The sequence below is a fragment of the Lepidochelys olivacea genome (genome assembly GCF_965140295.1).
Source record: "Lepidochelys olivacea isolate rLepOli2 genome assembly, chromosome: 11".
In the NCBI taxonomy this organism is placed as follows: domain Eukaryota; kingdom Metazoa; phylum Chordata; order Testudines; family Cheloniidae; genus Lepidochelys; species Lepidochelys olivacea.
In genome coordinates, this window is record NC_140421.1 from 63129231 (window position 1) to 63144063 (window position 14833).

The following is a 14833-nucleotide window of genomic DNA, read 5'->3' on the forward strand; positions in this document are numbered from 1 at the left end:
CGGAAAGGAGGTGGAGTGGGGGTGGGAAGAGGCGGGCCTGGAGTGGAGCAGGGACAGGAAGAGGTGGGCCTGGAGCATCCTCTGGCAAAGTCAGCGCCTGTTCTTCTGGGGGGAAGCTGCTGCTGCGCAAAGTGCTTCCTAGTGTCCTTGCCTGCAGTGGGCTGTACCTATGTGGGGTAAGCCAGGGGCACCTCCCAACCACAGTACAGTACTGTACAGTATATAATGCCTTTTTTCTGCCCCCCAAAAATTTCATTGGAACCTAATCCGCTGCATTTACATTAAATCTTATGGGAAAATTGGATTAGTTTAACACCATTTCACTTAAAGTTACAGTTTTTCAGAAAACACAAATACAACGTTAAGTGAGGAGTTACTGTACTTACATTGGCTGTTGGCTAAAATTCTTGTCAATTTCACTGCTCCAGCAGTTTCCTGCTGTGAACCTTACACCTTGGCTGTGAACCTTGGCTCACAGCTCAGGCTGTCACCCTGGGGTTGGTGGGGGGCTCCAGCTAGAACCCAGCTGCCCCCTGGGCTCCCAGCCACTTGCTCCTAGTGGGCTGCTGCCTGGGCTTCCCTCTGTCCACTGGGAGCCCTGCTTCCTCCCAGCTCCCCACTCCCAGCTGGGCTGCTGCCTTTCACCCCATGGCAGATCGGGGGCTTCAGCTGTGAGCTCTGCATTGCTGTCAGTGCCCCACAATGCCCCATTTCAGTTGGTGCAAGCGCTCGTGGTGGGAACGTGCTCCACTGGTATAAGAAGGGTAGTGTGGACACCAGCTGCCGATTGAATTACTGCAGTGGTTGTAGGTTGACCTTAATTAAGTTGACCTAATTTTTTAGTATAGACAAAGCCTAAAATATCAGTGCTTGAAAAGCTCCTCAAAGCATTGCTGTCTCAGCTCAACTGCACACAAAGGCAGCACTGTTGTGGGAAGTGGGGCAGAAACAGAGGGTCCTTGAAGTGCAAAGACATTCGGATTAAGGGTATCGGTTCTTTTATTGTTTTTAATGTTTTCTCTGTAATACTTTTACTATAAAAAATGTGCTGGCTTAGAAGAGGTGGTGTGGTGACTTAAAACTTCGGACAATATGCTGGTTGTAGCCTTCAGAGAGAAAGAAAAGTGTAGGCATGGGCCTGTCTGGCTTGCTGGGCATATCACACTGTAAATCCGGGAAGCTATGCAGCCTTAAAGCCTCTGGTCAGGAATGAGTGAGATGTGGGTCTCTGCCTGAGAAAAGTGACAGGTGGGAGATGGAAATCTTTAAGTGAGTGCTCTCGAGAAACCATGGAAGGTGAATACAGTTGCAGTTACCCTGAAACTGTGACAAGCTAAGCCCCACGCAGGGGCTCAGGGCTATGTCAGGAAGAGGCGCACTCCCCCCCCGCTGACCCCAGAGCAGACCTGCCTCAGCTGGGGGAGAGGGGCCCGTCCCTCGACTCAGCCCCAGAGCAGACCTGCCTTGGCTGCGGGAGAGGAGCCGCTCCCTCGGCCCAGCCCCAGCATGGACCTGCCTCAGCCAGGGGAGGAGCCCCTCCCGTGGCCCAGTCCCAGTGTGGAACTGCCTCGGCCAGGTGAGGAGTCCCTCCCTTGGCCCAGCCCAGCCCCGCCAGAGCTGCCGCAGCCGGGGAGAGCCGCCTCTCCCCCCAGCCCCAAGCTGCTGCGGCAAGAAAGGGCTGGAGGGAGTCCTCTCTCCCCACTGCAGCCCCGGGGCAGCCTGCACCCCAAATCCCTCATCCCTGGCCTCACCCTAGAACCCACCTCCCCTGCACCCAACCCTCTGCCCTAGCTCTGAGCTCTCTCCCACAGCTCCAAACCCCTCATCCCTGGCCCCACCCCAAAGCCCTCACCCCCTGTACCCCAACCCTTTGCCCCAGGCCTGAGCCCCCTCCCACACTCTGAACCCCTCATTCCCAGACCCACCTCAGAGCCCGCACCCCCAGCCTGAGCCCTCATCCCCACACATCTCAACCCTCTGCCCCAGTCCTGAGCCCCCTCCTACACTCCGAACCCCTCGGCCCTGTCCCCACCTGTCACACATCACCTCCATGTTGGTGCACATAACAAAATTAATTCTACACATGGATGTAAAAAATTAGAGGAAACACTGGTGACAAGTATCTGTGATAATCTTTTATTAAACAAAATTTTGGATAGTCTGTTGTGACCCCGGTTTTCCAGCTTATGTATGAATATGCTGCAGATATTGTTAGTCTCGCTTAGAACAATATTGAGAATTGACTTGATAATTCAGATGAGAGAATTGAGGCCATTCTGTTTTTGGCAGCTAGCTCTAATTTAAAGTTAAAGCTGAAATTTAAAGCTCCAGATATGGGACGAGCTGAATGTGTCGAGAACTGTTGATCTAGTAACCACTAGCATGGATACATTCACAAATGCAAAGCCTTGGATCTTAAAGGGAATTATTTTGAAGGAGTCCTGCATACTGTATAATATGAGCTTTGCCATGATTTTGTATTTACATGCTTGCATCACAATGACCTTAATTATAATTATTCATACTTTTTCAGAATAAGTGAGTTCTATGGGGTGATTACAACTAGAATACTGTGTATATACTATAGTAGGTACTTGTTATGCCTTCACTATACAGATCCAAACAGTGGCATACAAAATATGCAGACATTTCTATGGGAATCCTAAATAAGTTATTTCGTACTGTACAATTTACTATAATAAAAAATACAAAACTTGGTGACTGATTTGACTTGTTTTAAACATACAGGAAAAGTAAAGATTCTTCTTTTTTCATGTCTGCAGGCTGTGCATCTGGCCCAGGCAAGTTTCCAGATTGAGGCCTTTGGCTCCAAATTCATCCTTGACCTCACATTGAATAAGTAAGTGCACGATTGTGGGTTTCTTTGTTTCCTGCTCTTTGTGGCTGTCTCTTTGGAAATAAATTCAGCGATTTCTGAAGGAGAGAGCAGTAGGGTAGGGCAGGTGGAATTCTGTGAGCTTTGGGAAACTCCCACACCACCAAAATGCATTAATAGACTAAAACATTTATGAAAGTTGGAAAGCTTGCCGAAGCTAGGTATTATAAATATAGCTTTCTTTATGAAAGGATATGTTCCTATTTATCAGCGCTGGAATATATTTGCATGTAAAGAGGAAAAATAGAAATATAAATTTAGTTTGGGTTCTCAGGAACATAGGCACCGACTTCCTGTGTTCCTGGGAGGTGCTCGACTCCTGCTCTGCCCAGAACCCCCCCCCACTCCACCCCTTCCATGAAGTCCCCACTCTGCCTCTTCCTGCCACAGCTCTGTCCCAGGCCCTTTTGCCACTCCACCCCTTCCCCCAACCCCCTACCCTTGCCCTGCCCCTTCCAGCCCTCATTCTGCCCCAGGCCTTGCCACCACTCCACCCCTTCCCCTAAGCCCCCACCGTTGCCCTGCCTTTTCTTACCCCCCCTCTGCCCCTCCCCTGCCTCTTCTCGCCCCTGCCCTGCCTCTTCCTGCTCCCTTTCCCCCTCTTCCTGCCCCTGCTCCTTGCCCTCCCCCACAGCACCTACTGCATGCTGCTGAACAGCTGATCTGTGGGAGGCACTGGGAGGGAGGAGGAGGAGGAGGTGAGCAGTGTGTCCGCTGGTGGGCAGGAGGTGTTGGGGGTGGGAAAGAGGGAGGTGTTGATCCACATGGCTGCCGGTGGATGCTGAGCACCCACTATTTTTTTTCCATGGGTGCTCCAGGGCTGTAACACCCACAGAATTGGCACCTATGCTCAGGAACCAAAACATATTTGCTGAGGACCCCAAAACCTCTTGGATATGAATTATGAAAAGTATCTCAGTACATATACATTACAGTTGTTATCCTTTTCATTCTTAAGTGCTTTATATACAGTACAAGATTCAGTCCACCACTCAAAAGCAGTCATCTGTTGGGCAGAAGGTGGCAATCAGAAAGAAAACTGGCAAGCCATGTGCTGCATAACAGCAGTGGAAGAAATTTCCTATATCTTTGGTTGCCACTTTGATCTTCCTGTCCTAGATGCATGTTGTCAGGCTACATTTTCTTTAGGAATTACCCTTAAAATTGCAGTTCTTGATTATTACACAGGTGCCTGATTCATATCACTGTACTTTATTCATCTACAACACTAGCTAAACCTTAGGTTTGGCTTTAGATTGTGAACAGGGACATTTCCTTCTGGTCTGTCTGGAATCCTGGATAGGCCAGATATAAATAGCAGTAACTGATAAACAGTTGCAGTTTTCAATTAAGGAATGTATATTCTGAGCCTTAACCAGGTTAATAGTGTTCCATATATCTTCATAAAGGGCCAACTTGAGACAAATGTGCTTAAAGTAAGGGATAATACAGGACTTAAAATATAAGTAGCACTAACTAATATTAAATTATGTGGTTTACCAGGATTTTTGTAAGTTACTGAATTCAGTTGTTTAGGACTGTTCTTCATTTAGATTAAGGTGCTTTTCATCTTGGTACATAAGTGGCCGAAAAATTATGACACATATGGAAAGAACCAGATTTATTTCCTGCACCGATACACTGTGTGCAGGAGAGAAATGATCAGGAGGAAGTTGTAATTGGCTCCGTGATTCTCAATCTGCTTTGTCCCTATCTGTGCAATAGGGCTGCCCTAAGATCCCTAAGGGTATGTCTACACTGCACCTGGGAGTGTGCCGACCAGCCTAGTTAGACAGATGCATACTAGCTCTGCTGTAGCTTGTGCCATTAACAAAAACAGTGTGAATGTTGTGGTTTGGGCTAGCTGCCTGAGTACAAGGCTGCCAACCCCCAGGGTCCCCAGTTGGTGGCTAGACCATGCTGTCACCTATGCCGCAATGTTCTACACTGATATTTTTAGTGTGCTAGAAGGAGCAGAGCTAGTGTATGTCTTTTTAGCCTGGCTGGGAGGCATATTCCCATCTACAGTGTAGATGTACCGTACGGGATCAGACACCAGCGGAGTATTGCTATGGGGGAGAAAGTGAAGGCAGAGCTCCCCACTATGTTCCCTACTCAGCCCTGTTACTTTCCTTAATATTAATACTGAGGTTGGGGGGAAAGTTGGCTCTACTCCAACTGTGAATTCCCCTTTTCTGAGGGAATTCTCAGTTGGCCAGCTGTGGCTGGATTTTATCTGTTTTGCAAGGCTCAGGTGTTCCAAACGGGACGGAACTGGAATGAAATTCTAGCCCAAATGCTGCTATTTCTCTGCATTCCCCTATAAGTCAGGGCAATTCTCACAATAATGTTAATACTTTCTCAATGTGTTTGATGCATACATTAGCTAATATTTATGAAGTTTTGTATCATTAATAACAATATTGAAAAATATGTAGACTTTCCAAAGGACCTAAATATTTTTAGTACGCATTAATTGAATAGTAACTAAATAGAATTATGAATGTGTAATAAATATAGTAAATGATCTGTCTAATTAAAGTTTAATGAAGTATCAATTATTGACAGTAGTTTTAAAGCGCTACCAATTTTAGAGAAATTTTCATTTGTCTCACTATAGAGAACATGCAATCAAATGGTATGAATGACTATTACTGTTTCTGTCTCTTCATTGTACTTTGCTATGTCATTGGGCCCCAAATTTGTATCAGAAAAGTTTTGTATTGTGTCAAAAGATCGTAGAGATATTTTTTGAGTTTGGATTCTGAATAGGAATTTTAAAACTGCTTACTGCACTTTAAATATGATTTAAAAATTCCACCCAGGTGCCATGTATAGCAGGACAATGACCTGTTGCCAACAGTGGTTGTCTTCAACTTGCCTTCCACATGCTGAACGCATTAGCTGCTATTTTAGTTAAATACTGTTACAAACAGAGAGATACACAGTGTTCTACCTCATCTCTATTTAAGGGAGGACATGTGGTTCAGTGTATAGGGTGCTAGATTTCAGAGTAACAGCCGTGTTAGTCTGTATTTGCAAAAAGAAAAGGAGTACTTGTGGCACCTTAGAGACTAACCAATTTATTTGAGCATAAGCTTTCGTGAGCTACAGCTCACTTCATTGGATGCATACTGTGGAAAGTATAGAAGACGTTTTATACACGCAAACCATGAAAAAATGGGTGATTATCACTACAAAAGGTTTTCTCCCCCCCACCCCACTCTCCTGCTGGTAATAGCTTATGTAAAGTGATCACTCTCCTTACAATGTGTATGATAATCAAGGTGGGCCATTTCCAGAAAAAATCCAGGTTTTCTCTCCCCCCCCCCTCCAAAAAAAACCAAAACACAACCCTCTCCTGTTGGTAATAGCTTATCTAAAGGGATGACTCTCCTTACAATGTGTATGATAATCAAGGTGGGCCATTTCCAGCACAAATCCAGGGTTTAACAAGAAAGTCTGAGGAAGGGGGTAGGAAAAAACAAGGGGAAATAGGTTACCTTGCATAATGACTTAGCCACTCCCAGTCTCTATTCAAGCCTAAGTTAATTGTATCCAATTTGCAAATGAATTCCAATTCAGCAGTCTCTTGCTGGAGTCTGGATTGGAAGTTTTTCTGTTGTAATATCGCAACTTTCATGTCTGTAATCATGTGACCAGGGAGATTGAAGTGTTCTCCGACTGGTTTATGAATGTTATAATTCTTGACATCTGATTTGTGTCCATTTATTCTTTTACGTAGAGACTGTCCAGTTTCACCAATGTACATGGCAGAGGGGCATTGCTGGCACATGATGGCATATATCACATTGGTAGATGTGCAGGTGAACGAGCCTCTGATAGTGTGGCTGATGATATTAGGCCCTGTGATAGTGTCCCCTGAATAGATATGTGGGCACAGTTGGCAATGGGCTTTGTTGCAAGGATAGGTTCCTGGGTTAGTGGTTCTGTTGTGTGGTATGTGATTGCTGGTGAGTATTTGCTTCAGGTTGGGGGGCTGTCTGTAGGCAAGGACTGGCCTGTCTCCCAAGATTTGTGGGAGTGTTGGGTCATCCTTCAGGATAGGTTGTAGAGCCTTGATAATGCGTTGGAGGGGTTTTAGTTGGGGGCTGAAGGTGACTGCTAGTGGCGTTCTGTTATTTTCTTTGTTAGGTCTGTCCTGTAGTAGGTGACTTCTGGGAACTCTTCTGGCTCTATCAATCTGTTTCTTCACTTCTGCAGGTGGGTATTGTAGTTGTAAGAATGCTTGATAGAGATCTTGTAGGTGTTTGTCTCTGTCTGAGGGGTTGGAGCAAATGCGGTTGTATTGCAGAGCTTGGCTGTAGACGATGGATTGTGTGGTGTGGTCAGGGTGAAAGCTGGAGGCATGTAGGTAGGAATAGCGGTCAGTAGGTTTCCGGTATAGGGTGGTGTTTATGTGACCATCATTTATTAGCACTGTAGTGTCCAGAAAGTTGATCTCTTGTGTGGACTGGACCAGGCTGAGGTTGATGGTGGGATGGAAATTGTTGAAATCATGGTGGAATTCCTCAAGGGCTTCTTTTCCATGGGTCCAGATGATGAAGATGTCATCAATATAGCGCAAGTAGAGTAGGGGCATTAGGGGACGAGAGCTGAGGAAGTGTTGTTCTAAATCAGCCATAAAAATGTTGGCATACTGTGGGGCCATGCGGGTACCCATAGCAGTGCCGCTGATTTGAAGGTATACATTGTCCCCAAATGTAAAATAGTTATGGGTAAGGACAAAGTCACAAAGTTCAGCCACCAGGTTAGCCGTGACATTATCGGGGATAGTGTTCTTGACGGCTTGTAGTCCATCTTTGTGTGGAATGTTGGTGTAGAGGGTTTCTACATCCATAGCGGCCAGGATGGTGTTATCAGGAAGATCACTGATGGATTGTAGTTTCCTCAGGAAGTCAGTGGTGTCTCGAAGGTAGCTGGGAGTGCTGGTAGCGTAGGGCCTGAGGAGGGAGTTTACATAGCCAGACAATCCTGCTGTCAGGGTGCCAATGCCTGAGATGATGAGGCACCCAGGATTTCCAGGTTTATGGATCTTGGGTAGTAGATCGAATATCCCAGGTCGGGGTTCCAGGGGTGTGTCTGTGCGGATTTGATCTTGTGCTTTTTTCGGCAAATGCTGTAGTTTCTTTTGGTAGCTCTCAGTGAGATCAGAGGGTAATGGCTTGTAGAAAGTGGTGTTGGAGAGCTGCCGAGCAGCCTCTTATTCATATTCCGACCTATTCATGATAACAACAGCACCTCCTTTGTCAGCCTTTTTGATTATGATGTCAGAGTTGTTTCTGAGGCTGTGGATGGCATTGTGTTCTGCACGGCTGAGGTTGTGGGGCAAGTGATGCTGCTTTTCCACAATTTCAGCTCGTGCACATCGGCGGAAGCACTCTATATAGAAATCCAGTCTGCTGTCTCGACCTTCAGGAGGAGTCCACCTAGAATCCTTCTTTTTGTAGTGTTGGTAGGGAGGTCTCTGTGGATTAGTATGTTGTTCAGAGGTGTGTTGGAAATATTCCTTGAGTTGGAGACGTCGAAAATAGGATTCTAGGTCACCACAGAACTGTATCATGTTCGTGGGGGTGGAGGGGCAGAAGGAGAGGCCGCGAGATAGGACAGCTGCTTCTGCTGGGCTAAGAATATAGTTGGATAGGTTAACAATATTGTTGGGTGGGTTGAGGGAACCATTGCTGTGGCCCCTTGTGGCATGTAGTGGTTTAGAAAGTTTAGTGTCCCTTTTCTTTTGTAGAGAAGCAAAGCGTGTGTTGTAAATGGCTAGAGTAATTGTTGAAAGATCTGGTTGTATCCTACCTTTGCCATTGACTGATTGTATATTTGCATTAAACTGAGACACTTATATATTTCTTCATCCAGAAGTAGGTCTCAAGTTGTTCTTGTATCCAGAAGGGACAGCAAATTAGACCCATTTTAGCTCCAACCTCCATAGGTCCAGGTCTCTCTGTGCCTTAGTTTTCCTATCTGTAAAACGGGGATAATAATGCTCACCACCATTGTGAAGGTGGGTTTTTTTTTAATATCTAGGTAAAATGTACTGTATAAATGCATATTATTTTTATTTATTTATTTAGGCTTTCTGTGATCGTGTTGTAAACAGTCTTGTCTCATCTGTATTAGCAACCAAGCCTTTTAACCCCTGCTGAATTGGGGGCCATGGCAGTAGCAGGTCACTTTCCTAGCATACAAGGGATCACATTGTTTGAGTTATATGTGAAAATGACAATATAGGAGCCCATTTACAGTTGATGTTTTGTTTCATTGGTAGGTAAGACTAGAGGTGTAAAGCAGCTTTCATTAGAGATGCAGTTTTTGTCTCATTCTGTTCACTGCTCACACTATCTCTAACATATCTCCCCAAATTGTCAATATGTTGACATAAACATGCCACTGTATATACTTCTAAAACAGTAAGACTCCTATAGTGCCAGTGTTTGCCACTGTGTGTACTGATACAGAAGGTGATATCTGAAGAAAAAGAATAGTGATATAGAATCATAGAATCATAGAATATCAGGGTTGGAAGGGACCCCAGAAGGTCATCTAGTCCAACCCCCTGCTCAAAGCAGGACCAATTCCCAGTTAAATCATCCCAGCCAGGGCTTTGTCAAGCCTGACCTTAAAAACCTCTAAGGAAGGAGATTCTACCACCTCCCTAGGTAACGCATTCCAGTGTTTCACCACCCTCTTAGTGAAAAAGTTTTTCCTAATATCCAATCTAAACCTCCCCCACTGCAACTTGAGACCATTACTCCTCGTTCTGTCATCTGCTACCATTGAGAACAGTCTAGAGCCATCCTCTTTGGAACCCCCTTTCAGGTAGTTGAAAGCAGCTATCAAATCCCCCCTCATTCTTCTCTTCTGCAGGCTAAACAATCCCAGCTCCCTCAGCCTCTCCTCATAACTCATGTGTTCCAGTCCCCTAATCATTTTTGTTGCCCTTCGCTGGACTCTCTCCAATTTATCCACATCCTTCTTGAAGTGTGGGGCCCAAAACTGGACACAGTACTCCAGATGAGGCCTCACCAATGTCGAATAGAGGGGAACGATCACGTCCCTCGATCTGCTCGCTATGCCCCTACTTATACATCCCAAAATGCCATTGGCCTTCTTGGCAACAAGGGCACACTGCTGACTCATATCCAGCTTCTCGTCCACTGTCACCCCTAGGTCCTTTTCTGCAGAACTGCTGCCTAGCCATTCGGTCCCTAGTCTGTAGCTGTGCATTGGGTTCTTCCGTCCTAAGTGCAGGACCCTGCACTTATCCTTATTGAACCTCATCAGATTCCTTTTGGCCCAATCCTCCAATTTGTCTAGGTCCTTCTGTATCCTATCCCTCCCCTCCAGCGTATCTACCACTCCTCCCAGTTTAGTATCATCCGCAAATTTGCTGAGAGTGCAATCCACACCATCCTCCAGATCATTTATGAAGATATTGAATAAAACCGGCCCCAGGACCGACCCCTGGGGCACTCCACTTGATACCGGCTGCCAACTAGACATGGAGCCATTGATCACTACCCGTTGAGCCCGACAATTTAGCCAGCTTTCTACCCACCTTATAGTGCATTCACCCAGCCCATACTTCTTTAACTTGCTGATAAGAATACTATGGGAGACCGTGTCAAAAGCTTTGCTAAAGTCAAGAAACAATACATCCACTGCTTTCCCTTCATCCACAGAACCAGTAATCTCATCATAAAAGGCGATTAGATTAGTCAGGCATGACTTTCCCTTGGTGAATCCATGCTGGCTGTTCCTGATCACTTTCCTCTCATGCAAGTGCTTCAGGATTGATTCTTTGAGGACCTGCTCCATGATTTTTCCAGGGACTGAGGTGAGGCTGACTGGCCTGTAGTTCCCAGGATCTTCCTTCTTCCCTTTTTTAAAGATTGGCGCTACAAATAAAATAAAAATACCCTATTAAATCTGTGATGTGCAAAATTTTGTAAGCACTGCATAAAAAATGCATATGCAGCTTGTGCTGTCCGTGAGTATTTCAGCACATTTTAAAACAAAAATGAATCAGCAGATATTAGTATTTTTCAGTGTTAAAGAAGTATTGCTCTCTTCCTGATGTCCAGTTGAGGTCTTACTTTGGTCACTTTGTCAGCAATATTGAAAGTTTCTTGAGGGGTAAAGATGCAAGTATATCAAATATTGGGTTTACAGAGCAACAAGCTGTGGCTTTTTAAAATTTGCTAGGTCACTATATTCCCATATCTATTTCTTATTGCTACTCAGCTCTTCTGCATGAGCTATTTTGTTTTTAAAGGGGAACAGGAAGGCTTTTTATCTGCCCACAGCTGAATTTAGAGTTAAGTGTTTTTCCCGCAACTAAAACATTACATGGAATTACATTTGTTAACATACTTTTCAACCTTTACACCTTCACCTTTAAAATGTGAAACAATGGCTGAAAAGCATATGAGGACGTCAGGAGGTAGGGTCAGGGGCAGGCGGGAATAAGGACCAGAAGAGAGGAAAGAAAGCCTGGAGACATCTAGAGCCTTATGGGAGTTGATTAAGTACTGCAGTGTTTCAGCCACAGGAAGAGATCCCAGTGCATTATGGAAGACAGAGTTTGGGCAGGGGAGAAAGGAAGATAGTTGGAGGAAGGACAGTAGACTACAACTCACATGAGGCACTCCAGTTGCTCAGGTGGCTTGATAGTTTGATTTTTTTGTCCTGAATTGGGATAAAAGCTAGTGTCAAAATATCAATATTTCTTGCAGGCCAGAAATTCCAGTTTTAGATTAGCTCCGTGTATCAACTTGCCTTTGTATCCAGAATACAAGTAAATGCTCTGGGACTAGATCATCAGCTGGTGTAAATCAATGATATCAGTAGCAAGCTCCCTTTCTTTTGACTGTGCACTAGAAACTAGTAATATATTGGCTTCCTGACTGCACTGGAGCAATATTGATTTATATCAGCTAAGGCTTTGTACCCTAATTTGGTATAATAAAAAGTAACTAGCAACCAAGATAAAATAAACTAGTTAACCACAAAATTTAGACTAACTAGCAACCAAAACCAAATAAACGGGTAACTGGAGTATCATGGGTATATAAATAACGCTATCTGTATTGCCACATTAGCAATTCTATCTCCACATCTAACTCTCTATACACACACTGCTGCATGCTACAGAAGTTTGTTTTAAGCTGACGTGGGTGGGCAGAGGAGGAGGTAAAATGCTTTTTTGTTATTATTTACAGTGAATTCATTTTTGTATTAAGTGAGAACAGAGAAAACAAATTCCCAGTTGGGAGGAAAGAGTCTTTGTTAAAGTAAGTGTCTGTCAGCATTGGGTAATATAGTAGAATTTAATCTCAATTTAGTCATAATTTAATAAATAATTTAGAGCACTTGTAAAAATAACACCGAGTATTGTTTGAATAAATCTTAATGAGGGTGAAGCATAATATGAGGAAAGCATTGGCCAAGAAGTTGCTTCTTCTCTAAAGTGCGTAGAACTCTGTCACCAACCAAATGAGAATAGCGGTAAGAAGTGTTAATATTAACGCAAGGCCAAATAAACCATATGGACAAATCTCTCTTCAAGCTGGATATTGATGGATGAGAGTGTGGCAGACCTAAGATCCAAGAGTTGTTGACACAATCACAGCAAGTAATAGATACTATTTTATTATCAAGAAAAAAATTGATTCCAGGATATGGAAAAATTCTTACAGTAAAGCAGAGAGAAATACCTTAATCCCATCAAGGAAAGGAATTCCAGAAATATTAGATTTCCTTCAGATGAGTATATTCTTGGGGCTAAACCATAATGGTCCAATTAATAGCAATAAGCCTTGCGATGGAGTCTGTCAGATCTTGTCTTTCTTCACTGGGGATATCCTTAGAACTGAGCCTGAGCACCAGAAGAATCATTGCAGTGTACTAGGGTCTGTCAGATGACTTTGTCTCATATTCCTATCAGAAGGTTCTTGAAGGCTGTAAAGATATTCCGTGTACAAAAACTCATTCTAGTTTATAAGCCTTCACTGTACCACTGTTTGAACCTATGGACTTGCCTACTTTTCTTTATATTAAAAATATCCTTTTTAATAGTAGCAAAGTCCAAAAGCTTACCAAATAGGGAGCTCAGTCATTGGATCTATAGATTGAAATGTGCTTTATAAGTGTTGTAAATTCCACAAGAACATGCCATAGTTTGAACATCCTTGGAATTCATACTTAAAGTAAATTCAGCTTTCCATGAGTCCAAGAAGAGAGAAATCTTGTCATTTTTTCATCCTACTCTAGTGCACAAGGAGACTGATGATGGATGACAGAAGGACTGTTAAATCAGTTTGAAGGAAACAAAGCACATCAGACAATTAGTAATCTTTTCCATTCAAGATGTAGAGGCAATTAAAGTTTCAGACTTGACCAGAGCATAATTGCTTCTCTGAATTGCACAAGAACAGTGGCAAGCCCCTTTCTAAAGGAATTAAAAATCAGTTCACTGTGATAGGGCAGCTCCTGTTAATGAGATCTGTAAAACCATCTATATGCTTTCCACAGCATCATCTAGTCTTCACACCTTTACGAGGCACATAAGTTGGACCTGACTTCATTTTCATATGCAGCATTTAAGAGTCCTACATAGTTGTTGAAGGTTGACAAGAAAATAAAGAAAAAGAGATAGTGTTCCTTATTATTATTCTGCTTGTTTATTTATACATGTCCATGTTAAAAGGATTGATAAAAGATTTAGGCTAAAATTGTGCAAAAATGGTGATAACTTTTTTCACAAAATTTCACCTGAAAATGATGGTGATTTTATTTTGCTTAATCTATGCCCCTCAAAATTTGCTTTCTTGTGAAATTCAACAAAATGACTAATTTAAAATGTAAAACATGAAAATTTCACTTTTTCATAAAACGGATCCATAATTTCCCCCTTTGGCAATGGCTGTTTCTTGGAATAGAGCCATTTTTGAATCATACATTTGCAAAATGTGACCTTTTTGCAGAATGGGTTCAATTTTATGCTCACAATGAAATATAAAAACTTATTTCAAGAAGTCTTCCTTTCTTGGAGAATATTTTGCGCATGTATACTTTAGATGTGAAGGGAACATTTGCTGCTTCTTCAAGGAGTGTCCCTTTGGGTGTTCCACTTTAGGTGTCTTGGCGCCCAGCGCTTATAATCGGAGATTTGTAGTAGCAGTGCCCGGGTTGGCCATCCACGTGCGGTAACTGTCTCATGCTGCTCTGGGTAGCTACTTAGCATGCGCAGCCAACCATCCCTCAGTTCCTTCTCTATCGCCTTTGGCTTGAGTCAGAGCAACAGTAGTGCCCCCGTCTATTTCGTAAATTGCTTATATTCCTACTTTTATTTATCCCCTTTGTTTCTGTCCTTATTTACCCACTAACCCCCCCCCCTCCCCAAACTCCCCACTTTATTTTGTTAGTTTCCCCCGCTACTGATGGGATTCTGCAATGGCGACTGAACTACGACCGTTTTCTATAGACCTGAACCTCCACAGGCATGCCTGGTTCCCCCAGCTTTAAACGTTGCCAGACCTGCAGGCTATCAGTTCCTGTATCGGATGGTCACACTCAGTGCATCTGCTGTCTCGGGGAAACCCATGGACCACAGAAATGTCCACACTGCAAGAAATTATCTGCCAGGACACTGAAAGCTAGGGATCTCCAACTACAATGATTAATGATGGAGAAATCCCTCAGGCCAGCCTCCAACCCAGAGTCCAGGACTCCACCTGGCCAACAGTTTCCAGCAACAGCGTCAGACAAGGGGTTTACCCAAACCATGTCTAAGAACCCTGCACCTAAGAAGGTGACCAAACATTGGTCACAGTTATTGCCACAGAGAGATCCCCATAAAAAGAAGTGGTCTCCTGGCAAAAAATGTGCCCCGGTACCGATGGCACCGAG

General features: G+C 43.9%; 1 protein-coding gene across 6 annotated transcripts in view; it reads left to right on the forward strand.

Annotated features, from left to right (window-relative positions):
• The window catches only part of ADAM23 (ADAM metallopeptidase domain 23), a 270352-nt gene that overhangs the window by 112519 nt on the left and 143000 nt on the right, over positions 1 to 14833 (forward strand). For all 6 annotated transcript variants that reach the window (XR_014713559.1, XM_084643108.1, XM_084643111.1 and 3 more), the window contains exon 3: positions 2784 to 2860. Coding sequence is in view for 5 of the 6 variants with exons in the window: in XM_084643108.1 (XP_084499234.1) it covers positions 2784 to 2860 (77 nt within the window). In the remaining variant the exon portion in view is untranslated. The remainder of the gene's footprint in view (positions 1 to 2783; positions 2861 to 14833) is intronic.